This window comes from Anser brachyrhynchus, assembly GCF_964034855.1.
Source record: "Anser brachyrhynchus genome assembly, chromosome: 2".
Taxonomy (NCBI): domain Eukaryota; kingdom Metazoa; phylum Chordata; class Aves; order Anseriformes; family Anatidae; genus Anser; species Anser brachyrhynchus.
Genome location: NC_137695.1, coordinates 17,987,826 through 18,012,330, shown reverse-complemented (window position 1 = coordinate 18,012,330; position 24,505 = coordinate 17,987,826). Strand labels below are relative to the sequence as shown.

At 42.4% G+C, this 24,505-nt stretch overlaps 2 protein-coding genes across 23 annotated transcripts in view; one reads left to right on the top strand and one right to left on the bottom strand.

Moving 5' to 3' along the window:
• Window positions 1-1,895, bottom strand: part of ABI1 (abl interactor 1) — an 80,351-nt gene extending 78,456 nt beyond the window's left edge. For 2 of the 17 annotated variants that reach the window (XM_080583330.1, XM_080583336.1), the window contains exon 1: window positions 1,233-1,778. In XM_080583330.1, coding sequence (XP_080439456.1) covers window positions 1,233-1,349 — 117 coding nt within the window. In that variant the 5' untranslated portion in view covers window positions 1,350-1,778. Of the gene's footprint in view, window positions 1-1,232 lie in introns of all 17 variants that reach the window. The other 15 variants (XM_080583326.1, XM_080583324.1, XM_080583335.1 and 12 more) reach the window with 15 other exon arrangements.
• A 20,427-nt stretch (window positions 1,896-22,322) lies between these two features.
• The window catches only part of ACBD5 (acyl-CoA binding domain containing 5), a gene marked incomplete at its 3' end in the record, with an annotated part of 30,328 nt that continues 28,145 nt past the window's right edge, over window positions 22,323-24,505 (top strand). For 2 of the 6 annotated variants that reach the window (XM_080583341.1, XM_080583343.1), the window contains exons 1-2: window positions 22,481-22,806; window positions 23,842-23,962. In XM_080583341.1, the coding sequence (XP_080439467.1) occupies window positions 22,731-22,806; window positions 23,842-23,962 (197 nt within the window). In that variant the 5' untranslated portion in view covers window positions 22,481-22,730. The other 4 variants (XM_080583344.1, XM_080583346.1, XM_080583342.1 and 1 more) reach the window with 3 other exon arrangements.

Here is a 24,505-nt window from a genome sequence, read left to right as displayed (position 1 = left end):
TACCTCATATACCAAAATTAAAGAAGTCTTAAAAATATGGCTTCTTCGTGCAGTTTTAACCCAAGTACCAAAATTAGCTCTTAAAAAAAAAAGAGGACTTCACAACACATTATTAAAGCTTTATTTTCAAATTTGCTGCTCCATGATTACAAGTAGTAAGACAGCTCACCAGCAACAAGAGGCCAAAGATTTTAATAACCTGTATTAAGCAGTCATTGCAGGTAGCCTCCTAGTATTACGTTCAACAAGTTCACTGTACAAGCTGTCTAGTAAGGAGTTTGTTTGCTTTTCCGCTCCTGTTTTCTGTTCCTCAAAAAGGTTTAATTTGAGCATCTCTCACTGGCTCTGTATCCACACCAGCATGGCTTCATCTACAGACCTACACTGAGAGATGCGCGCTGCAAACCCTGGAAAAAGCCTTAACAGTACAGGGCGCACGAAGTAGCTTCACAAGAAACAGGCTTAAAGGGAGGCTAAGAAGCAATCCAGGGAGGAAAAAATGAGAAATCCACGCCGAGCGGTGTGGGCACGCTGCGGCCAACGGAGCCTCCTCGGGCATGCGACCCGCAGCTCTCGCTGCAGGATGTGGGAATCGCCGAGCCCCCGAGAGGCACCGATTGCCATTTTGAAACACCGCCTCCCGCCCGTGCTCGGGCAGCTCCCTGCTCCCGCAAACCGCCGGCTTTTTAGGGCTGCGGCACGCCGGGAGGGCTCCCGGGGGGCGGAGAAGGGCTCGGTGCCCCCCGGCAGCCCCCTCAGAGGGCCGCGGATGGCGGCGGGGAGGCGGCGGCCGCACGTGAGGCGCGGAGCCGCCCGCCTCAAGCAGCCGCCGCCAACCGCCGAGGGACAACCGGAGGCACCGGGGCCGAGCCGGCGACACCGGGAGAGGCTCACCCGCCCGCCCGCCCTCCGTGCCCAGACCGGGGAGGTCTCCGGGATGTGACTCATAATGAATAAATACGGGGGGGGGGGGAGAAGAGAGGAAAGAAAAAAAAAAAAGACACACCCTCCAAGCCCGACTGACATAATACCCCCCCTCCCTTCCCCTCCGGAGCGGGGAGGGGGAGGGAAAGCTGGTGGTTCGGTTGGGAAAGTTGAAAGAAAAGGCAAATCCGGGGGAAGGGGAGCGGGCGGGCGCCGCGGTGCCCCCGAGGCAGCTCCGGCCCCGCAGAGCCGAGCCGAGCCTCCCCGCCCCGGTGCCGCCGGGCGGGCGCTGCCCCGCCGCCCCTCACCTGGATGTAGTTGTTTTCGCAGTAGTCGGCGACCCGAGTGAGGTTCTGGTAGCTCTCGAGCAGAGCCCGCTTGCCAGAAGGGATTTCCTCCTCTAGTAACATCTGCAACTCTGCCATTTTCCACCCCTCCGCATCGCTTCCTCTTGCATTAAAGAGACAGCGGCAGCGCCCGGCTCGCAACCCGCCTGGTATTGTGGGATTCCTCCTCGCCTCGCTTTCGTGAGCTCTCGCTTTCCCCACCCATCCTTCCCCCTTCCGAGGGAGGAAAAAAAAAAAAAAGAAAAAAAAAAGAAAAAAAAAAACGATTTGCAAAGCAAGCCGGGAGCTGTAGGCGCAGCTGCGCCTCGGCGGGCGCCTGCGCGGGGCGGGAGCGACTCATGGCGGCCGGGCACTGCCCCGGCAGGGCGGTGGGGCTGACATGGCGGGCGCGGCGCCGCCCAGCTCTGTGGTGGCCGGCGGGAGGAGAGGGCGAGGGCGAGGGGAATCCCTTGTGTCTCTCCCCCGTCCCCAAATAAAAGTCCCGCTTCCACCCGTGTTGCCCTCAGGCAGCGTGGTCTCCTCAGGAAAAGGCAAAAGGCTTCCTCAGGGAAGCGCTGCCCCGGTTATCCGGCAAGCGTCCGCCTCCTGTCAGGCTAGGACGAGAAATTTGGGAAATGACAGCAAATGGTGGCAGGAAATTGCTAAAACAATAGGAGCAGCGCAGCTAAGCGGCATTTAGGCCAGTGGGAAGTCCCTGGCTATCCAGAGGGAGAGGGGAATTGAATGAGCTGTGTAGAGCTTTGCAAAGGTCTGCCCGTAAGTAATAATTGACAATTCGCATTTGTCTATCTATTAATACCAGAAGAAGAACTTCAGTGTTTGTCTGAGGTAAATAACATTATTCCTAACACTCTCTTACCTCATCTGTTCATCATTACTCATCGGTTGTGGAAGATAAGGGGCTAGTGATTTTTTGGGACAATTTTTCCTTTTTTTTCTTTTTTTTTGAAGTAAAATCCTGTTTCTATGGTCATAGCAGAAGAAAAGCCAATAACAGCAGGTGGTTTCTATGCTGAGATGGCCAAGCCTGCCTTTCCAGTGAGTAACAGTCTGAGATGAAGCTGTTTCCAAGGCCCGTTACTCATGCCTTGGCTTTGCCTGCTTTTTGTACACACTTTCAAGTGCAACTGGTATCGGTCCTTGCATTTTATTAGTTGTCCCAGAGAAACCCACAGCAGTGAAATATCAACATATTTTGGAAAAGTACTCTCTAACGCATTATAGTAAGAGCAGACAGCCTCATCTCTCCACACGATTAATTGTATGGTATATTGTATGTCCACTGTCCACCAGAGTCCATTTTCTGTTTGCAGCACTGAAAACTGCTGTGGTCTGGACCCTTTGGTATAGCTGCTGGTGTCTCTACATCAAGGTGGAGAGAGGAAAAACAGATCAGCCCCCTCTGAGTGCAGCAAAGTCCAGCATCTCAGTCTTGAACCATGGAAGTGAGGATGAAGGGAGGGAGCCTGGGACAGACTGCTGGGTCCAGCAAGGTCTTTCCAGCTCCCTCTGGCTGGCAACAGCTAGACAGATGCTGGAATGGGTATTTGAGTGCTGTCTGGAACAGCAGAGGAAGGAGCTGGTACCTTCACAGCACTTGCTGTGGGACAGGGATGCATCTATACTGCTATCTTCAGATGGCTAATTCGTTTGGCAGCTTAGCAAAATTGTTTCCAAAGTGATTTAAATAACTCTCTTTAGGACAGCATGTAATTTACAATAAAACACTTTATTTTGGATTCCAAATGCCTTTTAAATGTGAAATAATTAAATGTGATCTGCATCAACATTGAGATATAGACAAGCCTTTAATAGGTCCCAGGGCAAGTGTGATTATAAACCATCCTGGGCATTGACTTCTTCTTGTTTTCAGCTATTATAATACAAAGACAAATTTGATTTCTCTATTCAGTCAGGCTGCAAATTGCTGAACACCCAGTGGCTTGGATGAGTCTGTAATTGCCTACAGATCACAGAGTGACTTCATTGAAGCTGTTAGCATCCTCAAACGTAGTGCAACTATCGTCAGCTATTCTTAAAATGTTGTTGCTGCCCCTGTACCAAGAGACTGCAGGTGCATGGGACCTTGCACACCAACTTTTTTCAGTATGAGAAAATTCAGTCGTGTGCTTTGTTTAAATAAATCATGCTTCACATCAGCAGGCAGCCAAGTCCTACAAGCAGATGGCAGAGCAGCAGCCGAGCAGGGCAGTGCTGGCTCCCAGGCAATGCACCCACCTCAAGCAGTAGAGCAGAGGCTCCAGGAGGGCTCACAGCCCCTTGCCCTCCAACGGATCTCCACCCAAAACGCCTTGCACAAAACCAAACACATGATCTGCCTCCAAATGTGCTCGCAACTCAAGAGGACCTTTGAAGACCCCATCAAAGAGCGCCACCTTGTGACATCTCTGGCGGCACATTAACCTTCCTGGCACAACGGGGGGTATCCCGATGGTGGCAGGTAGGTAAGACCTGTTGTAGATGGGGGTACACCCAAACTGGCTCCAAGGTGAGCCGGATCATTTCTAGCAGGACTTTTTAACTTAGTGCCATACAACCCCGGCAGTAGTGCTGCAAGGGCCAGGCAATACAAGACACACTGGGATTCATGGTGCACTCACGCTCAACTGTTTAGATAGAAAGCAGTCTTATTAGCTGCTGTCCCGTGCTAGTCCTCCTTGGTTTCAGAATGGCTCTGCAGGGTCACTCGAGCATCTTTGCAATGAGTTCTTCATGTCTGAGGTTCTTAGAGGGTTTATCGACTCTGATGCAATAGACCCAATTGTCTCCATCAGCATGCATGGTACACATGCCAAGCGATTCCAAAGCACCTAAAAGCATGGGGATATTTGAGGAGCTATGCCACTAGCCAGATCTCACAGAACCAGCACTGATCCAGAGCCAATAAACCCTTGGACATGAGCTGACCTTGTCTGAAGATACTGGTGTGTGTTTAAACTACAGTCAGTGGATTGTCCTCTAGAAATTGTTACTTACTCAAGTTACATGCAAGTGTGCAAGAGAGCTGGGAACTAAACTTTTCCTTGCTGGGGAGGCTGGACTGAGAGAGAAAAGAATGTAATGATGCTCCTCAAGCTCCACCCAAATGACCACCTAGATGAGATCCCATTCAAAATCAAATGAGCTTATATACCTCTCAGCTCTTTGTCTGAGGTTTGCTCCCCCTCAGTGGGCCAGACTGATCTCAAGGGGCACTGCTGTCCTTATGGGGCATAGTCTATTTTTGACTGGAAGAGAAAAATATGACTTTTAAACGCATCCATTTAGAATAGCATCAGAGTAGTAGTATAAAGCAACTTCTCCTGCACTGTAATTTGTGTAGCTCTGTAGCTGTCTATTCCCTTTTCTACAGCACATATTGACATGTCTTTGTTTTTCCCTTGAGAGCAGTACTTCCTTCAGTTGTGTTGATTGGAAAATAACCATTTATTTCTTGTTGGGCTGTTTCTCGGCTGAATCAATTCCTGATTCAGCTGTTTAGCTGCACAAGCACTTTTGACAGTGCAATGGAAAGGGAGATAAGGGATTTGAGGGGGCAGCTGGAAGCACAGAGGCCACGGGGCCTATTCAGATCAGCCACATCAGCTCTGCTGCCAAATGTCAAGCCTCACGTTCCTGCAAGAATAAAAAAATGTTGATTACAGTGATATAGGTACACAAGCGTAGCTGTACTGGGACAATCCTGTGTGACTACTTAATGCTTTTTTTTTTTTTTTCTGGGACCAAAAGTCACCTTTTTAATATTTCCTACAGCAAATTAGAAGTAACCACCCAAGAAGGTAGGTAGCTGTGTTAGTTTGCTTTCCAGTGCTTTGGATCTAGCCCAGAGAGCCTTAAGAACCTGAATAATTAACCACATTGATATTTCAGTAATCATCGAGGGGTGTCTGACTCTTTCAGAGACATAGGGCTGCTCCCACTTCTCAGAGATAATTTATCAGGCTCTCTGCACTCCTGTGAGCATCTCCACATGTGCTTTTCTTCAATTAGTATTTCTAAGGTTTTCGTCACAGCCGAAACAAGCAGCGATGCTCCCTCATGCCTGGCCAGGGCAGTGGGGTGTTTGGGGTTGGGCTGTGTCCCCGATCCTGGTCCAGAGCCCCCTGGCACCCCCCTGCCAGTTGCTAGGCAGCCGGCGAGCTCTGTGCGGCAGAGGCAGCACACACCAGCCAGGCATTGCTAGGCAGCCCGAGAGCACAAAAATAATAAGATTCACAAGTGCTGCTTCCAGAATGCGCAAGATAAGGGCAGCACAAAAATAAATAGTTCTACTGTATTTTGGCGCGACCTATCATATATTTTCACTTGCAGGATTTCGCCTTCTGTCTCAACCTCATTTTTCATAAAGCTCTCTCTTCATCCCTCCTGTGTGCTTATCATTGCTCCTCAGCAGTGCTCTGATGTCAACAGGCCTTCCTCTGCTCTCACCCCCATGACCCTTTTCTCAATCTGTCATCTCAGCTGTTTCCCTCCTGTGCTCTGCTGGATCCCATGTTCCTTTGGCCTCTTTCATTTTGGTTTTCATTCTTTCATCTTTCCCAGCTCAGCCTGCAGGCACCTGCCTTTCCATTTTCACTGCACCAAAGAATTCCTCCCATATCTTGTGTCCAGCTCCTGATCTAAGCTCCCACTGCTGCCGTCCCTCCCAGCTGTTCATCACGAGGTAGACTTTTCTTCTTAATCCCCCAAAATGCTGCATGCCATGGAGGGGACAGAATGCGCTGCCCTAAGAGCATAGGAAAAGTGGATGATCCGGACTGTTGTGATGCAGTCATAGGTATGCAGAGCCTCAAGAAAGTTCATTTCTTTCTTCCTTTCTTCCTAGACCAAAACCAGGTCACATAGGTATTGTGTGACAAATGACAAGATGATCTGCTTCTTACACCAGTAACAAATATGACTAAACTGTTGAGGAAGAGTGGCTGAAAAGCTGTGCAGAGGAAAAGGGTCTGGGGGCGTTGGTTGATGCTCACCTGAACATGAGCCGGCAGTGTGCCCAGGTGGCCAAGAAGGCCAACGGCATCCTGGCTTGTGTCAGGAATAGTGCAGCCAGCAGGACCAGGGAGGTGGTCTTCCCCACACCTCGAGTGCTGTGTTCAGCTTTGGGCCCCTCACTACAAGAAGGACATCGAGGCCCTGGAGCGTGTCCAGAGAAGGGCTACGAAGCTGGTGAAGGGCCTGGAGCACAAGTCCTGTGAGGAGCGGCTGAGGGAACTGGGGTTGTTTAGTCTGGGGAAGAGGAGGCTCAGGGGAGACCTTATTGCTCTCTACAACTGCCTGAAAGGAAGGTGTGGGGAGCTGGGGGTTGGCCTCTTCTCACAGGTAACTGGTGATAGGACTAGAGGGAATGGCCTCAAGTTGCACCAGGGGAGGTTCAGTTTGAAAATCAGGAGACATTTCTTCTCAGAAAGGGCAGTCAGGCATTGGGACGGGTTGCCCAGGGAGGTGGTGGAGTCACCGTCCCTGGGGGTGTTCAAGGAAAGGTTGGACGTGGTGCTTAGGGACATGGTTTAGTGGGTGACATTGGTGGTAGGGGGATGGTTGGACCAGATGATCTTGGAGGTCTTTTCCAACCTTAATGATTCTATAAAGCAACCACATAAAGTAGGAGGTGGATTTCTGGCTGTGATCCTTTTTACTAGCAAATGTTTTTTTGTCCTTCTTTCATATAATGGCTTTGGGGGTGGTTAGTCTCAATATGAAAAGAATCAGTCCCACTGAAGAGAGAGGCTCTGAGAGATAGTCATCTTTCTGAGTGAACCCATGCAGGTTTGGCTCAATCATTACTGAGCAGGTTGGAATTTCCTAATGAAATACCTGTTGGAGGATGACAGTCTTTTAAAATGGAAGCTCTTCTTTGATATGTATATATCAAATAAAACTTTCCCTGGTTTCTCACCCTGCATAGAGCTTCTGAAACCAGAAAGACAGAGACCTTGCCCAGAAAAATTAATAACCTGATAATTAGCAGTGATATGTAAGGGAATGTAGCAGATCCAGAGGCAATTCTGCCATGTCTCTGACTTGAAAGCTGGCACTGGAAGGTTGATGCCTCATGTCAGCAATGTCCTACTCACTTGGCTCTTTGGAGTGAGCATTCCTAGCAGGGAAAACAAAACAAAACAAAACAAAACAACAACAACAAAAACAAACACCACAGCTCAAGGTCTTGAGAAACATTTTGAAGTCTCAAAACATCATTAGCACGATTTCTGTTCTGTTTTGCACCACTTAATAACATCTATGAGATTAACACAAATGAAAATGTTCCAGAGTGCAATGCCTAAGCCTGTAGAGCCACCCTAGGCTTAGTGGGGCTTATTGGATCAGGTATTATTTCCAGGGTCATCAGGAGTGTAACTGCTTCCTTGAGACGTAGAGCCTAAGATGGCTTTGCAAATTCATGCAACACTGCTAACCATGTCTTGGGACCACTGGCTAGAGGTGAGCACAGAGTTAATAAGCTCTTCTGGACTATATTTACTATACACAGAACTGAAGTGTTTCTGTTTGCTGTACCCCGGAGCATCCCTAATACCTGTGGCACCCAGGTTTTTCTAGTGTCATCATTTCCCAGTCTCCCATGATCCTAGGTAATGGAGAGTTGACTGTCATAATACCATCATCTAGTTTTCATATACACCTCAAGGCTGATTAGTACACTGTTATGGGTACACCTAACTGCAACCTCTAGCCTAATTTATTTTCTGTCTTCATTACTAATTTTCTGTGTGTTAATTGGATGGGTAAAACCCAGAAAGCAGTAAACATGTATGTTTCAGTTCTCAGTGTCTCAGAGCCAATGTTTCATTTATCTCTGTGGATTTTTGATTTTTTTAATCAATTTAAAAAATTTATGTCCATTTTTATGCTAAAGGAAAAGAAATCAAAGGCTCTTCAAAAGGTTCTTAGCATAATGCAGAGCCTTAAAAGAATATATTAGTGCAAAGACAGTTTAATTGCACAATTGCAATTTTTCATTGTATTTGAGGAAATGTGAGCGTGGACAGGAATTGCTTTTATATACTTTCTATTTGAAAGATTGGTGTTTTTCTAAGGCCCGCAGTTTTTTGATGGAGATTAAAAGTATTCATGTTCTGTACTGATTAATTGGTGTGCCTCTTTTGCATTTAAATATATACTTCATTGAATTGCAGCTTTCCATCATAAAGCAGAAAAGAAGAAATAATTAAATGATAACATCATGCTACTACAGAAAGAGTGCTATTTTCCCAACAAAAATAAACATTTGACAGCAATTCTGCAGTGATAGTATTTTTCGACACAATAGTAGGATGGCAAAATAAGTCACAGCATAATAAGGGTTTTTTTCAGTAAGTAAAAACACATTAGAGTTATTGGGTCTGTTCCAGCTCCCAGTGAAACTGTAAAGCTTCAACTGGAAGCAATATTGAGTCTACGGCATTCAGCGGCATTTGAAAAAGAATACTATCTTCAATAGCCATTGAAGCCAAAAGTAATGAGATTGGATGCAGAGCAACCCTCAGATGCAGTTGTCTACCAGAAAATCATTTCCACACTAAGATAACATTGACATCCTCCTTGGTATTGTCCCAGTCAGAGTCCAAACACAGACTGTGCAGATAATGAGGGTAAAAAGTCATTACGCATAGACCGAGGCTATTCTCTGTTGGGAACATTTAAAAATAAATCAGGCCATTTAGCGCAATCCAACAGAATTTAAAGGCTAAGTATTGGCTATTCAGAATAAATAGTGTTTTTTTTTCTGTCTTGTTATTTTTCATTTTGTAACAGGAACAATCTCTTGTACCTATGAGATTGATTACATGTCTCAAACTTAGTTTGGATATTAATCAATCTCAGCAACCTCTTATTGTTTCCTGGAGCATAATGCAGTAAAAATTGTCCTTTAATTACCACTAATGAAAGTTACCTCCAGTGGAAGCGAATATATGCCACTGGAAAACGACGTGGTTCAGAGGGCAGCAAATGCAAATATGAGCTATCTTTATGATGCATAGGCACAATTAGAAGTGAATATGCAAATTTCCAGTGGCAGCTTCCTGCAATGCTCAACAATTTGATGTCAATGCTGTGAATGTTTCAATTTATTTGATTATAACCATAATAATCCCGCAGTATTTTTGTGGACAGTGTGCTTCCTGAAGGGCTGGGGACTTTTAAACACTGTCATGTAATAAATATGGACTTACTCAGAATTAAAAAATGCTAATATTATTTAAAATAATTTGAAATGCAGAGTGGATTAATTATGCTTCCCATCTTGGCTCTTTAAATAATGGAACTGTCTGATGACCTTTCACTCCCTATCTGACGTTTTTGTGATTCTCAAAAGTTCTTTGTTGTGTAAGGTGGTTCCTATTCAGGTTTTTACATCGATGGAATACATTTGATAACTGGGCATCTTTGTTCATAAACAAGGAAAAAAATGGCTAGATTTATATAATACTATTCTGACCGCAAAAGAGATCAAGGTGCTGTTTTATATGGGAGATATAGCATACTGTAATGTGTGTGAAATTTGTTAAGTTTCCCCTGGTAATGCTTTTCTTTCAGTTGCTTCTACCTTTGTCAGTCATACTTTAACCCTAATAGCACAAATTTCTATTTCAGACACTTTTTTTTTTTATTTATTTTTTAACCTTCAGGGAATTTGTAAGAAGGAAACAAGGAGAAATGGATTCTATTCAATCCATTACAAATATTTCAGCCAAGAGGTTAAAGCCCCAGCAGCTCTAGATTTTGAATGAGGACTTTGAAATTTGGCAGAAGGTAATTTCAGGGACATGCTTCCTGCTCCTCCTGATAAAATCTGACATTTGGTTAATTCATAAGTTTCTAAAAGCATTATGTTTGCATGCTCTCAGTAGAGTTTTTTAGAGTTAGGATACACTAAGGAGGAATTGTGTGCCACTGGTGATATTTCACCGTGCACTGCAAGGGTCAAGGGATTTTCTCTGTCTTTATTCTTGCTGAACGCACAATATCACTGTGAAAGGATAATGATGTAGAAGGATTATATCCCCTGTCACTGAGAATACATATACTGTACTGTATATTAATATAGAATTAATATAGTATTAATATAATACACTATATATTCATACATATGTATATATGTTATATATATTACCAGTTATTCCTGCTACGTAGTGGTAATTTGATGTAGATCTAAAGAGCCAAATCCTGATTTTGGTCATGACATTGACCACACACTGAACTCTTAACAGGTTGAAACAACATATCGACCAGTTAACTATCTAGCAGGCACACCCTATGTGTGACCATCATCTTATGGTCTCATTGTTGGTGAGACTTCATAACCTCCTAAGCTGATGTTTGGCTGGGTATCATACATGCATAGATACAATAAAGGAGGGGAGTCTTTTTTATCATAGAGATTTATTTAAACAGACTCACTTTTGAAAGCTCTTTTGGTTTCCAGAGAAAGAAAAAATGTTTTGTCAAAAAGAATTGGGATGAATACCTTTGCCTAAATGCCTAATATACATAATTTTTGATTACTTTTATTGTGTGGCCTGAAAGGTTCCTTATCCCATTTCATATAAAAGAATTCAGTATTCAAATGCTTTCTTGATCTGCATTAGGAAGAGAGCAGCAAATTTGACATATGGTACCTCATTCAGAAACATTATTTCTTCATAAGTGAAAAAGCTTCATTTCAGTTAACTCTTTTAGTATTATTTACAGTAGCCTCATACTATATATTAGAACAATAAAGTTGCTATAATGTGATTTTCCATTACAGTTCCGTGATGGATATAAATTACACCAACCTGTATCAGCAGCCCACAGCTTCAGTTCATCTGAAAGCCAGCTGGTGTTGGCTGAAGTAGCAGTGGGTCGGTCACAAGCCCTGCTACCTTCTACTGTGGGCACCGCCAGCCATGACACACTGGTGTTAGGCTGGTAGCTTCTAACTCCTGCCTCGGCATATGGCAGACACTTGCATTTTCTGGATCAGAATATCACTTATTTTACCCCTTATGCAGTATTAGTAAGAGTTAGGAAATAACTGTGAAAATATTGTACGTATCAGTAGAATATGTTAATAGGAAGGTCTAGTAAATCATCCACTCCCTCTCTTAAATACGGCAAAATGTCCCCTGTACTCCTGTACTTCGTAGTCCAGCTTTTTATGTTTCTAATTTTAAATGTCCCTACTGAAAACGGCCCGGAGCTTCCAATACGTCAGCTGTCAGACATTTCTGCAGCCCACTATGTTACTGCACAACGTTTGCAGTACTAAGGGTGACATTGCCATACAACTTTTCACAGATTTGCATACAAATGTACTGTTCAAAGGTTTAGTGAAGCCACAGGGGAATATATTTATTTATAAGTGCCCAGAAATAATGGTCACAGCAACGATCTACCAATTCATGTTTAATCCATCGCTGGGGCTTATTCACAAAAAAAAGATTGTATGAATTACCCTGTACAATATATAACCATTCTGGTTTGAAAGTTTTCAATCAAATAAAAGGTGGCATTTTGTTTCCAAGTAGTTCACAAGCTACAATAGATAAAATAAGCAAAAAAGCTTATTCATCACGAAGTAAGGGTTTCCCTGTGTAGGGTAATACCACAATAATTATATCAATTTCAAATTCACGCCTTAATATATGTCAAAAATCTCATGACAGTAGGTTGGTTTGGTTCGCCCTCCATAAAGCAGACCTCTCTTATCATTTATATTCTGAATTTATGTGGGAAAACTTCAGACTAATGAAAGAACATGTTTTACCTTTAGTTGACATGTACATACATTAAGCAATGCACGTTGTTTTATGCAGTGATGGCTAAAACTGGTGGAATTTAAGACTTGTCAGCTATTTATTGCTGATTGTATTTTATATAACTCATATTTCTTAACCTCTGTTGGTTAGTAAGAAGAGATTTAGTCACAGGAAGGCTTATTTTGATATAAATCAGTAATCTGAAAGCTAACTTCAGGACACAAAGGCAATATATGTTTCTAGTTCTAGCTGCAGTGTTGGTCTGAGTGGTGTTTCTTCCTTCTCAGTATTCCTGTCATTTAGAAATCTGTTTTGATATTTAATTATATTAGTCCATAATTAATCCAGGATAATCCAGCACATCTTCTGCTACCAATTAAAATTGTTTGGTTTAGCTCAACCATTTCTCAAGAGCACACCTGTAGAAAGGAAAGGACAGGAATTTGTTTTCTGTAAAATATACTGCCTCATCCATTATTCAGGGAGGGCCACGTTACATGAATGAAATGATGTCACAGCGGGATGAAAGAATTGATCCTATCTACCTACCCAGCCCAGATGTTTAGGACACACCTGACTTCTGTGTGGGTGTGGATGAATAAGCATATTTACCTCGCAGGTGCAAAAGGAGCAATAAAACAATAACTGTGCTCCAGCAGGACAGGAATACTTGTTAGCGTATCACTGAAGTGCTTCAGCTCAGCTGCAGGAGCCTGGCTCTTCATTACAGGATGGTGCAACAAGCCCTAGTGACAACCAACTGCATCGGGTGAGCGTGGACATTTCCTAAAACAGCTGGATCTGCGCACGAGGCTTCTGCTGGCACGTTTTTCTAGCCCAGGTTTGGCCCTCCTGACACAGCTCCACCAAGACAAATCTGTAGCGAGGATTTGCTCAGGACATGCCAACTGTTTAACAAAACCTGCTTAGTCTGGCTGAAAGGGGTAGAGGAGCGTTTCTGAGAGCAGCTCCAGAGGCAGATCAGAGGGGCAGCAGCGGGTGGCTGTGGGTATGCAGGGGATGGTGACTTCTGCAGCCAGCTCAGAAGCCACTGGCAGGGGATGTGTGAATGCAGCCTACGTTCACGGAAAGAGGCTTAAAAGTGTATTTGCTCGATTAAAGTGTAATTTAACTCTGACAATTAAAAGGGTGTAAAACTTGAAAATCAATCATTTGTATCTACTTGGCTTTTTAATTTCCAGCCTCTGACTAGAAGTGGAATTCAGTTTCATGACAAAGTGAGTTGACACCCTTGGTTTAATGCCATTCTGCTCTTTTGAATGGCTTCTGATCTGTGAGCTAATCTGATAAATGAAGACATGTTGTGCACACATGGTATGCATTTTAAAGAGCTTCAGTGTATGAACGTGCTACTCTGAATATGGTGGGCCCCACGAGGAAGCGAATAATTTGAGACACATGAGACAGAAGCAAAGACTGGAGGAAGTCGGGATGGTCCATTTGGAATGAAAGAACACGCACCACAGAAATCCTTTCTACAGCAGGCAAGAGCCTTCATTTACTTTTAATACAACTATTTCAAATATATATATATTTTTTTCAGGTCATTCCCAACCACTTTTCTATACACCTTTTCAATAATGTAAAATATCCAAGTCCATTGATTTGGGGTCTGATCCTGCTTCGTTTTACACCCCAATTCCCAAGTTCAAGGCATGTGAGACAACTTAATATTTTCCATGTCTGAGGTAAAAAATGCCATCATTTTATTATTTTTCTGTGTATTTTTTCTGTTTTCATCAATTCTCTATACCAGTTATGCCACAGATTCTTTAATGAAATGATTCTTTAGTCATGCATGTGACAGCATCAAGCAAACGTGAAACTCTTTCACAATGATTTTTAAAATATCTATCTGTGAGTCCTCCTGTGGATGCAAACCTGAGCAAAATAAGGGTAATGGCAGGTGGCAGAAGTAAAACACAAGGCCAGCATTCCTGACTACCAAGGGCTCTACCTTGTAAACATACACAGGTCTTAATTTTATCATTGCGACATCAGTGGGATGCTCAGGTGGTGAGCTGCAGCATGTGCATGATCACAGACTTAGTCAGCTCAACAACTATTTTGTCTTCAAAAGACTCATATTTGGGCTGTGGTTACAGTGGTTTAGGCTTTGTGTTGGGAGTGATTTAATCTTTGTATTGTGAACGTCTCTCATTCCTTCATCTGTCCCCCACGCAGTTTTGGATTTTCTTATAGAGAAGAAAGGGGAAGCTGTGGTGGGGTGGGGTAGGCAGGCTTGTGCAGCCAGGGGAGCACTGCCATGTGAGCCACAGCAGAACCCAGCTAATCCGAGGAGGAACAGGCTCTTCAATCCCTTCCATTGATCTGTTTAATTCATTGCTTAAAACAACAGCTAATAACGCATTCATCGACTTCATACGTATCATAACTGCTTTATATATTATGGATGTACAAATATATGTGTATATAGTTGGTCTTTGCATTGTTTCATCAAATATAAAACAGAACTACAGTTATGCATTTTGTCCAAAGAATTAAATATCTTTAAACCTTTTTGAAAAAGAATGTCAGTACATAGTGTAAACAGTACTTTTATTGTGATATAGAAATGTAGACTTCAGGATAGACAATCCAACTAATCAAAAGCTTTTTGTTTAAAGACTTTTTTATACACATACATATTTAAGTATTTAAATTCTAAGACTAGTTTTAATTTTTAATCATCATGTAAAAAATCCCTGAGCTGACATTTCATAGAGGCAGTAAAGCAGGAAAGACTTTTATGGGTAATCCAGATGAAAATTCTAGAAGAACTACCATGCACAGGAATGACAACACATACTGAAAGTTATTCTTAAAAATGATCTAGAGAAATAAGTGAAAAAACAGCAACTCCCTCTTGCAAAAAGTTATAAACAGAATTGAGCTGCTTATAATGCATGATTTGCTGAGGCAGCTGGCAGACGTTTATCCCAAGAGTTCATAAAAGTCAAAGGTAAGCTGCAAAGAAATTTGTAGCTTCCTTTTCCAAAAAAAAAAAAAAATCCTTAGACGCCCATAGCATCTCCCATCTGCAGGATTTCGAGCAGGCAGTGAAACAGTAAAATAGCAGGAGAGTGAACAGACCAACAAAAAGAGATCTTTAATCACAGTGTTTAAAACACAATTTTTGGCTTACATTAAAGGGATAACAAGGGAGATCTAGTTATCTGCAGTTTCTAAATTTAGATATTCTTAAATCAGTGTGTCCAGATTAGTTACACCCAAGAGTTTTAAAAGAGCCAGGAAAGAGCATTACAGACTGTTAATATTCATTCTCAGTCAGTTTTCAAACACTGGAGAAGTTCCAGAGCACTTAAAGAAAGCAAAGGTTGTGCCACTATTGAAAAAAGATAAATAACTATTGTAGTCCTATCAACTTAGTATTGATCCCGGGTGTACAACACAGTGACGAACAGGAGATTCCATTAAGAAAGAATTAAAGAAGGATAACTTAATGATGCAAATGAATAGGAATGTATAGAGAAGTATACATATATTCAGGATAACTCAATAACCTTTTCTATGAAAATACAAGTTTAATAGATAAATCAGTCTACCTACCTACCTACCTACCACAAACTGTGTTACAGAAATATATTCAGATTTCTGTAAAAGATGTGACTTTGCATGAAATTTTGATTGAAAACTACAATAACACTAAAAAACATTTGTGGTACTGAGAAATCATGGTGCACATTAAATCAAAAACGTGCTGACAGACTTCATATGTGGTCATAAAGATGAGTGTACCAATTTGACTCTGTGTTATTTAACTTATTTTGACTAACCTAGAAAGAAAACAAGAAAATCATTGCTGATAAAACTTTCAGAGTGTAGTGATTAGGGGAGTAAAAAAATAAGTAAAAGAACAGTGTCATGATAGAATAATCTGATAAGTGAGTTGCAAAAACAGCGTAACTGAAAATGACCACTTACAGTTTCATCACTTGGAACAAAACCTTCAAGAGTAGGTACTTCTAACTAGGGTCCCCAGCTACAAATAGGGTATGAGCATCTTGTGCCTTGAGGCTCTTGTCCATCTCTATACAGTCAAAAGAGTCAATGAGTTCTGGATGTACGAATGAGAATACTGAGTCTGGAAAAGGTGGTATCTCAGTCCTCTATTGCCTCTTTGATACTGATACAATTACTGCAGCGTTGTAGTAGTATCTGGGATTTAAGAAAGATGTTGAAATATTGGAAGGACATAAGAAGAATTAATTCACTGGAGCATAAGCATCAGTGAATTCAATTCTAAATAAAGGAATCAAGGGGTTGCCTAATTTCTGTTTATAAGGATTCATAGAAGAATTGTTGGAGAATATTTTGGGAAGGTAATAGTGAGCTCTATAAGCCAGCATACAAAGATATAAAGAGATAATTAAAAAAAAAAAAAAAAAGGAATGTCAACTGGGCAAATAAATGGAAGAAATAGGATATCTTTTCATTGTTCTTTTTCTTTTGTATGGCAAATTTGTACTACGAACATTTGATTTCACGATGTTTTTAAGTGATCTATATGACACTGAAGACCTCCTCTTAAGTGATGATGCGAGTGCTCTTTAATGGCTATATCTTTGGTTAAAGATTTATAAAGGCTTCTGAAATTGTCCTCTGCCCTCTATTAGATTACTCAGGGTGACAAACAGACTTTGACATATCTTGTTGTTATCACAGGCATGTAGCTGCCCAGCTCACCACTTAGTTGGGGCTGCACGTGTATCTCTATCTGCAGCACACTGACTTGACTTTAAATCTCTGTTTAGGCGCATTCAAAGGCCTCTGTGGATTCAACGATCATTTTTCAATTCATACTGCTTGGTTGTCTTTCTTCCTTGCATTATTTTAATTTAATTTTTTTTTTTTTTTAGAAACCAACAGTAATTTACTTTGAAAACTATCCAGCGGGCCCTTTTATCTATTTTTTTCTACTTTTTGGGGAAGAAGAACTGACAGCTGTCTTTCCTCATTAACCTTTCTGGCGCTTACAGAAGCTCTGATGCTAAGCTTCCCCTCATACCAAACATATGTATTAGTAACCAGGGCATTTCAGTGACAATGGAAATTAAAAAACAAAACAAAACAAACAACAAAAAAAAACCACGTAAGACACTTGCTTTCCTAAGTTTTCATCCATCCCATTTATTCATACAGTAATTTTCAGCTTAAGAATGAATTCCTTATTTTAAATGGCAAAAACTGGGAGGTTCTGGTCTTGAGATGCTGTAAGTTGCTGTAGTTGTCCCAGCTCCCTCACTTCACTGAAGCAGGCAGGCCTCGTCAGCCCAGAAATCTGAAGAAGCTATTCTTCAAATTTTCTAGTTCGGTCAAGAAGAAATGATTTAACAAACAGTAGAAATGGAAACAGTTCCTGAATGTCAGATTTCTTTCTCAACACAGTTTCACAAACTTTCTTGGATAATGTCCAGTACCAGACCTAACCTGAAGATGAGAGTGAAAAAGCTGCGGTGCAAACCCGGATAGCTGGCACCATGTTCTGAGGAAGCCAGATTTTTTATCAGGACTCAATGGAGCTGGGTGCTTATGGCCATTGACACCCAATTAAACTCAGTTTTAAATCCTTCTGCGAGCTTGTTTTTTGGAGGATTTACTCCAGTAAATCACCCCTAATCTCTTAGATTAGATGGTTGAAACCCATTGGCCAAAACCACAGTGGTATATTTTCTGCCTGAATAAACATACAAGAAGATAGAGAGAGGTCAGAAAACACTTGAATTCAGTCCTCTGTGCCAGTTATATTCCAGGTTTTGTGCAATGGTAAATATGCGTTGTGAAAACATTTCACAAAATCACTTTTCAGACTCGCTAGAAAGAATCATAACCTTCTTTTGCTAGAATTTTAAAAGAACAGGCCTAAATTAGGGGTGTTATTTTTTTTCCGTCCAGATATTGAAAGAAATATCACAAGAGCTGTCTGGCTATAAATATGCCATTGCATAAGCACATTAATATGATATAGTCACAGTATTTTGTTTGCTGTTCCCAAGAGGCAAATTACACAAGGATAGGCTTATAAAACTTTAGCGGCACTAGTTGCAAAGATAAGAAGCACAAATGTCAAAACAGAAATAATATCCCAGACATAGTTGGGTTTTCAGAGTCAAATTCTACTCATTTGCATTATGAAAATGTGTAACCATAAATATCCCTAAATCAACCAAGTAAATCCAAATGTTCATCCCTGTAAATGACAGCACAATTTAAACTCCAGTAACTGTACTTTTTACTGAAGGGAAAAGAATAAGTATTTGTTATGAACCGTTTGGTCCTGCTGTTTATAAGACAACGTAGTTTGTCATTGCTGCAAGATGAAATTTTTAAAGCTCATTTCATGGCTGGAAAGGGAACAGGATTTTTAAAATGTTCCTTCTAGAATATGCGAAACCTGAACAATTCTGTTATAACAATCTGCTGGTTTTACAAGAATAATACCTTGAGGCAATAAGGAAAACTGAACTTTATTAAAAATTTCATAAAAGAAATGAATCGTAAACTTGAAAAAAGTAGAGAGGCTTAAGATACGATATGAGACCACATTGTACTTCAGACCTGCAATGATGTAAACCTGTAAAAGGTTTCAACTTCATAAGGACTATGTAGTTCAATACAAAGTCAAATGCTGCTAAATGTCTTTGGAAGTGTGATTATATTTTGTTCTCCAAAGGGCGTTTTATGAAACAGATGTGAGCTGATACTTCTGTTACTGCATCCTCTTTTTTGAAACATGAGATGAGGGGAGGCAGGGGGGAAACAAAAACGCAGCTCACAATATTGGTTGCTGAAAGACCCGATACCTGAACGGAACAGCTTGAGAGGGATTTAAAATTGGATATATTACCTTTAACCCCTTTGACAACATGGAGCCTAATCCTTAGGCAAAGCAGCCTAATGGTTAAAAATAATTCCATTATTTAATCCTCAACTGTGAAATGAATTGGTATTTCTAGCTGAGTTATTAATGGGTGTATCTGAGCGGCACAAGAAAACTTCCATCCCCAAAGGCATTCTTGCTCATTTCAAGCTAGCCTTTTTCCCAAGGGGCTTTTCCTGAAGAACAGGGATTAGCCTACGTGGGTGGACAAACTTCAACTACTGGTTTTGCCATATTCATGGTACGCAAATAGTTCCCTTTCTCCAGAGCTGTTGATTTTGACACAAATATCCTTCATGATTTCATTAAGAAATCCTGTAGCAAATGTCAACTGATACATTAGCCTTTCTCCTGTGAACAACGTAGAATACTGCTTACGAAAACGTCTGTCTTAGATAACATCTTTCCATTCTTCATAAGCATGTAGATTTAACTTAGAAATTTTAATGCTAATTTAGTTCTTCATAATTATGACTATTAGGTTTTAAATAATTCATTCTCCCTCCCTCCTGGATTACATACCTTAAAAAGTAATCTTTGCTAAAATTACATGCTCTTGGATCTGGTAGCTTACAGAACTTGCTTTTAATGAATATGAGACTATGGTCTAGTTTCTTAAGAATCATTTAAAAATATTTCTGTGAAATACACTGCCGTGATTCAGACCCTTGAGGGAGCAATAGGCATAATTGGTTCCAGTTGCTGCTTTTCACTTGCATAATTATACTGACTCCTCTGTCCACCAAGTAAAATGAAGGTGCTCTTCAAGCTGGACTGGGATGTAGCTCGCCACTGGAAGCAACTGCCAGAAAATTAAATCAGAGCTGGGATACAGAGAAGAAGAACACAAAGGGGCGGTTCCAGCTTACACATGGCACAGAATGAGGATTGTAAAGGAGCTCAACAAATCAGACTTTGATAGACAGTCCTGTGCTCACTGGACATCACTGGACTCAATAACCATCCCTAATCCATCTGTGAAGAGTAGGTCCAAGGTTACACTCAGGATCACACTTGTCTGCATTTTCCAGACATCCTCTAAGTGTACTCCTTCGGGCACTACAACAGCATGTTTCCATGTAGGATTTTATGTCTCAGCATTGCCAGAAATGCCTCATATTAGCAATTCACATTCTCTCCTTGAACAGTCTGTGAAACACCAGCTGAAGAGAAGGGTGAGGACAGGAAGGTATACAGACATGTCAAGTGTCACACATAACGCTCACTGCCAAACCACGCTGGTAGCAGAGTACTCTGGTTTCTCCTCTCACACCTCAAATGATGGGCATCTCTGGTCAGTCTTTCTATCACAGTTCCCAGCGTTTAGCTTCTCATATACTGGATCAAAAATAAAAAATAATAATTAAAAAAAAAAAGATGGTCATACTTATGACTGTTTTGGAGGCCACTTTTGCAGAGTGACAGAAACACAATCCACTTCAACACATAGATTATAAGTAGATCTTACAAACTTGTGGTCATTCCCAATAAGTACCCAGCAGACAACAGAGGAACATCTTATAATGCTGTTCCCTCAATAATGGAGTCTAGATCCTTGGCCCAAGAAAAAGTTCCAGATTTGTTCCTCGCTGTCTGCAAGAGATGAGAGGCTCTCCTTTATTACCTGTATTAACCCTACATGGAAGTCAATACAATGAGAATGCAATATGCATATATAAGGACAGCTAATGGCATGCTGATTAGTATTATGTATGAGCATTTAAATTAACTAGTCGTTTGTGATATATTTTCGCAGGCTCACCAGCGCTTATAATTTGCCTCTCATTTACTATTTCATCCTTGTCTCAGAGCGTGATGGTACTGATTATTTTGGGTTACTTCATTTTCAAGTGCCTCATTCTAGATCTGCAGATCTCACACTCTCACACATCTTCGGTGCAAAGATGGCAGCTTCTGTTTTTGCACACAGCCATTAAATAGGTTGTCATTTGCATCTCTTTTAAAGCTTACTTCCAGTGAAAGACTGGGAACATTCGTTATAAAAATGCAGACTTCATCTCTCTTAAAACAATTAAATGGCAAATGTCATTATAGATTTTCTTAGGTAAATAGAATTTATACACCAGCTGGCCTCACAAGAGGCCATGTATTTATTTATTTATTTATTTTGCAATTAACTCTTTGCATTTTCAAAAAATCCATATTTATACAGGGACCCACTTATCTTCAAACAAGCACTTCCCTTTGATCTGAGCTTCTGTCATTCCTACCTTCATGGATATAAAGAAGATGGATCTTAGTATAAAGCTCACAAGGGCTTCAGAAATCTAGCACTTGAAAAATTCAGAGAAATTCATCTGTAACATTCATATGAGTGCTGCGGTGATGTTCATAACATGGGTTTGTCATTTACCCAGTGCGGGGAATCCTATTTGAACACCTCTGGAAGCGTAAGCTTCTCGCCAGTAAAGCTCTCCTGGGCCAGCTGGCTGCTGACCTTGTGGAATGCACTAGCTCAGCAGAGCACAGTCTGATCTGCTGTAATTCCCTCTCTGTGGAGCTTTTCTTTCCCACCAGAGGGCATATACTGTGAGTACACAACTGCCTTAAGAGGAATTTAAAATATATGTTGTGTACCAGATAAATGAACTGACTTGAATGCCAAGATTTTGTACTCAATTCCATCTAAAGGGGCTATTAATTCATCCTGAAGCTCACTGGGTAAATTATTCCACTTGCTACAAAGTAGTTTTAGCATACTTTTGTCTGATTTCATGCGCTGGATGCACAGCACTTCTGAATGAGGCCATTCATTTATTTAGCTACTGAGCTAGCTGGCTGTGCTGTAATGGCATTCACCCTCATCTCTGAATGCCATGGCAATAGTTATTTCCAGGGTTCTGGGTTTTTAAAATCCCATTCCTAAAATTTTAATGTAAATAGGAGTCATTACTGCTATTAAATAATAACAATAAATATGTGGCTAGAGTGAATTCACACTTAGGTGGATTATGTGGGAGCAGGTGTGGGTGAGAGGGCAGCTGTGAGGAGAGGGGGGACGCAGCAAGGCAGTGCCACGGCGGTGGGGAATCCTGTTTGCAATTCCTGTCTTCAGGAATCTCCTGAAGATACTGGGGACGATACTGGGTCAGTGCTGTACAACAGGGGCACGGCACCTTTTGAAATCTTAGTAAAATGTAACAAGCAAGGAAGAGAAAGGGTAGGAAGAGAGGATAAAGAAACGAGTGAAAAATAAACCTAATTGAGGTAAAAATAAAGGAGAAAACAGTCTCCTGAGGGGCAGCCCTTCAACTAGGCTAAGACCCAACGCCTCAGGCCCCGGGGCTCCGCCGGAGGCAGCGCTCGGAGGCCGCCTGGGCGCTGATCCTCAGCCCCGGCGTGATGAGGAAGAAAAGGGCCGAGCAGGGAGCGGGGAGGCCGCGGACTACGTTTCCCAGCGAGCCCCCTGGAGGCCTCGGGGCGGTGCGAAGGGAGGGGAAGGCGTAACATGGGCGCCTGAGGCCGGCAGGGAGGTAGGGGTGGGCTGCGGGGCCAGGCTGGGCCGGGCCGCGGGTGGGCTGAGCTGCGCCCAGACCGAGGGGAGCGGGGCAGGGGAGGGCCGGGCCGGGCCGGGCACCCCGTCCCGCTGCCGCCGGGGGGCGGTGGGGTGGCGGCGCAGGGCCCGGAGCCTCCCTGCCCCTCTCCCGTGCTGCAGGCGGCCCGGCGAAGGAGGCTGAGCAGCGGCAGCAGCAGCAGGAGGAGGAGGCAGGCGGTCGGGAACGGGACGGGGAGATGGCGGAGACCGGCTCGGTGCACGCCACCAGGTTCGAGGCGGCCGTGAAGGTGATCCAGAGCCTGCCCAAAAACGGTGAGAGCGGCCTGGGGGCGGCCGGGGCCTCGCTGGCACCGGGGGGGACGGGACGGGGCGCAGGGGGTCAGCAGGAGGTGGCCCTGCTCTTATCGCTCCCCCCCTGCCTGGAGAAACGCGGGTTTGGGGCTCCCGAGCTCGCCCCGAAAGTTCCTCCTGAAGGAGGGTTCCTCAGCTCCCTGCGGGAGGGGCCTTCGCCTGCTTAAATCCTAAAGTTGCTTTGACGGCTTCGGGGTTGTCATCAGTTCCCCCTGTTCAAAGTTAGTGAAGCGGTAGAGTGAAGAACCAGCTCTTATCCTTTCATTAAAAATCCTAAAAAAAAAAAAAAAAAGACTAATTGCATCATTACTTATTTCTGTAAAATAAGTATTTCTGTAAAACCGGGTTTGTTGGGGTACCAAGATAAAGGTCACTGTAAGCAGCCCCTAATGACTGGAATCCAACCTCGAAATAATTAACTCAGCGGAGTAGGTGTGAATCTCCTCTGCCAATTATTGCAGCTCTGTGTTTACATTTCCTGTCTCTACAAGTGTTTGCTTCACGAAGGAGAGAAAACAAAACCAGGAGGAACAGTCAAACTGTTATTGAAAGTCCTGTCAAATATCAAAATAAACAACAAAAAAGTGCCTTTTTTAAAATTCTGTAGCCTTTCAGGAAGTTACTGCTTGTAACATCAAAATGGCTTGTGACATACTGTGTTTACTCCAAGCTGAATCTGTCCCTTTAAACTAAGTGAAGGGAGGCTTGCTCTTTGTTACTTATTACTCTTTTGCTAATTGTGGATTCTGACGTTAGCAGTTGTAAAGGTTATAGTCCCTTCAATTTGATCTGAAGCGTGTGCTCTCTGTAAAGTAAATATTGTCAGTGGGGCTGACTCCAGCTAGCTGAAGGTGTTTTTCCTTGACTCCAACTGTACTGCTGTGAATCAGGCTGTAACAAACTGCAGGCTGTCTTCAGGCAGAAATACTAACCTTGTGAGATACTTGTTAATAATCTTGACTACGATTTAATTGTATTTTAAAATGCTTTCACTAGGTTCATTCCAGCCAACAAACGAAATGATGCTGAAGTTCTATAGCTTTTATAAGCAGGCAACACAAGGACCCTGTAACATTCCAAGACCTGGATTTTGGGATCCAATTGGTAGATATAAATGGTAACTTTTCATTTTTTTTTCTTTATGCTTTGAGTGGAGATGTTTAGAAGAGTGGTTGTTGGAGGAAGGTATTAGTGAGTTTATTTCTTTTTCTTAATCTTTGATGCTTCAATTTATTTTCTTCCTTGTGCTCCAACTTTCTAGCTCAGGTGATTTATTTTTTTGGACAGACACTATCATGGTATCTCTGCAGTGTTTATCCCACACCATAGAACAAAACTGTAGGTGCTCTGCAGGGTGTGTGATGTGGAATAGTGTCTGGAATTCTTCCTTCATGCTCACATCATACAAGATAACGCAAGAAGTAAATAGGTGCTCATTGAAAGACATGATGAATACAGCTTCAAGCTCTTGAAGAGAGGTCTAGTGTGTGTCTTTCTGGTTTGTCTGCCTGATGGCAGAACTTCCCACTGTCAGTATTCTCCTTGTGCTGGGAAGGCTTCTGATTTGCGAGACTACCGAGATCTGTTTGAAAACCCATATCAAGACTTTTCTTATTAAGTTTTTATAATCATTTTGTCCTGAAGAGCGAGTATTACTGCT